At 54.5% G+C, this 1,582-nt stretch overlaps 1 protein-coding gene across 1 annotated transcript in view; it reads left to right on the top strand.

The window, feature by feature from the left end:
* Positions 1 to 1,028: 1,028 nt before the first annotated feature.
* Positions 1,029 to 1,582, top strand: part of LOC122545913 — a gene marked incomplete at both ends in the record, with an annotated part of 2,146 nt that continues 1,592 nt past the window's right edge. Inside the window, one exon of the mRNA XM_043684783.1 lies at positions 1,029 to 1,257. Coding sequence (XP_043540718.1) covers positions 1,029 to 1,257 — 229 coding nt within the window. The remainder of the gene's footprint in view (positions 1,258 to 1,582) is intronic.

The following is a 1,582-nucleotide window of genomic DNA, read 5'->3' as shown; positions in this document are numbered from 1 at the left end:
ACCCCTCAGCCTCCGATGCTCCAGGGAAAACAGCCCCAGTCTATCCTACCTCTCCTTATAGCTCTAACCCTTCAGTCCCAGCAGCATCTTGATAAATCTTTTCTGAATCCTCTCCAGCTGAGAACATAGAACCCAGAACCATACAACACAGGAATGGGCCCTTTGGTGAACGTGACACCAAATGAAACTAATCCCTTCTGCCTGCCCTTGGTCCATATCCCTGCATTCCTGGCATATTCATGGGTTTATCTAAAAGTCTCTTAAACCCCCCCCCCGTTGTACCAGCCTCCACCACCCCCCCCCCCGATAGTGTGTTCCAGTCTCCTATCCTCTCTGTATAATAACCTTCCCCCTCACATCCCCTTTGAACTTTCCCCCTCTCACCTTAAATGCTTGCCCCCCTAGTTTTAGAGATTTCAACTCTGGGAAGAAGATTTTGACCTTTAACCCTATCTGTGCATCTCATAATGTTACAGACTTCTGTCAAGTCTCCCCTCAGCCTCCGCTGCTCCAGAGAAATCAGCCTGAGTTTTTCCAGCCTCTCCTTATAGCCCATACCCTCTAATCCAGGCAGCATCCACAACTCCCCCTGATCTTTGTATCACCTACAAACTTACTAACCCACCCATCTACACTTTCATCCAGGTCATTTATACAACTCACAAACAGCAGAGGGCCCAGTACTGATCCCTGTGGAACCCCACCAGTCACCGACGCCCCAGCCTGAAAAACACCCTTCCCCCACTACCCTCTGCCTTCCCAGAGTAAGCCAATTCTGAATTCACACAGGCAAGGCCCCGTGGATCCTGTGAGTCTTAATCTTCTGGATGAGCCGACCATGAGGGACCTTGTCGAAAGCCTTACTAAAATCCACGTGGGCAACATCCACTGCTCTATCCTCATCGATCACCTTCATCACCTCCTCGAAAGATTCAATCACGTTAGTAATCCATGACCTGCCCCACACAGAGCCATGCTGACTGGCCCTAACTAGGTCATGTACACTGTAATAATATATACCATCGGAGAGAGAGGGGGTTGGGGGGAGAGAAGGTGCTGGGACTGCGGGAGGAGGGATGGCGGCTGGTTCCTCTGCTTGTGTTTAGCCTTTGGTTTGTCGGTTTGCAGGTGACAATGGGCCGTGGACTCGGTGTCACTCACCGTATCCTGGCCAGGAGCTGCCCCCTAATGGTTTCCCGCAATCACTGCACCTTTCGCATCACTTCAGAGGGTCACTGCCTCGTCGTTGACAACCAGGTATTGGCAAACCTGGCCATTCAGCCCCTCCAACCGGTGTTCCCACTTACCTTCAATCCAACTGCACCCACCTTGAACATCCATACACCATACCTGGTGGGCGTCGTGTGCCGGAAGGGGGCTGGGTGGGGCGGTGTGCCGGGAGGGCGCCCAGTGCTGGGAATGGGCTGGGTGGGGCGGTATGCCGGAGAGGGCTGGGTGGGGCGGTGTGCCAGAGAGGGCTGGGTGGGCGGTGTGCCGGCAGGGAACCTGGCGCTGGGAATGGTTTGGGTGGGGGCTGTGCCGGGAGGGCTCTGGGCACTGGAAATGGGCTGGGAGGGGCGGT

Source organism: Chiloscyllium plagiosum, unplaced genomic scaffold, assembly GCF_004010195.1.
Source record: "Chiloscyllium plagiosum isolate BGI_BamShark_2017 unplaced genomic scaffold, ASM401019v2 scaf_2554, whole genome shotgun sequence".
Classification (NCBI taxonomy): Eukaryota; Metazoa; Chordata; class Chondrichthyes; order Orectolobiformes; family Hemiscylliidae; genus Chiloscyllium; species Chiloscyllium plagiosum.
This window is presented reverse-complemented; position numbering and strand designations above follow the sequence as displayed.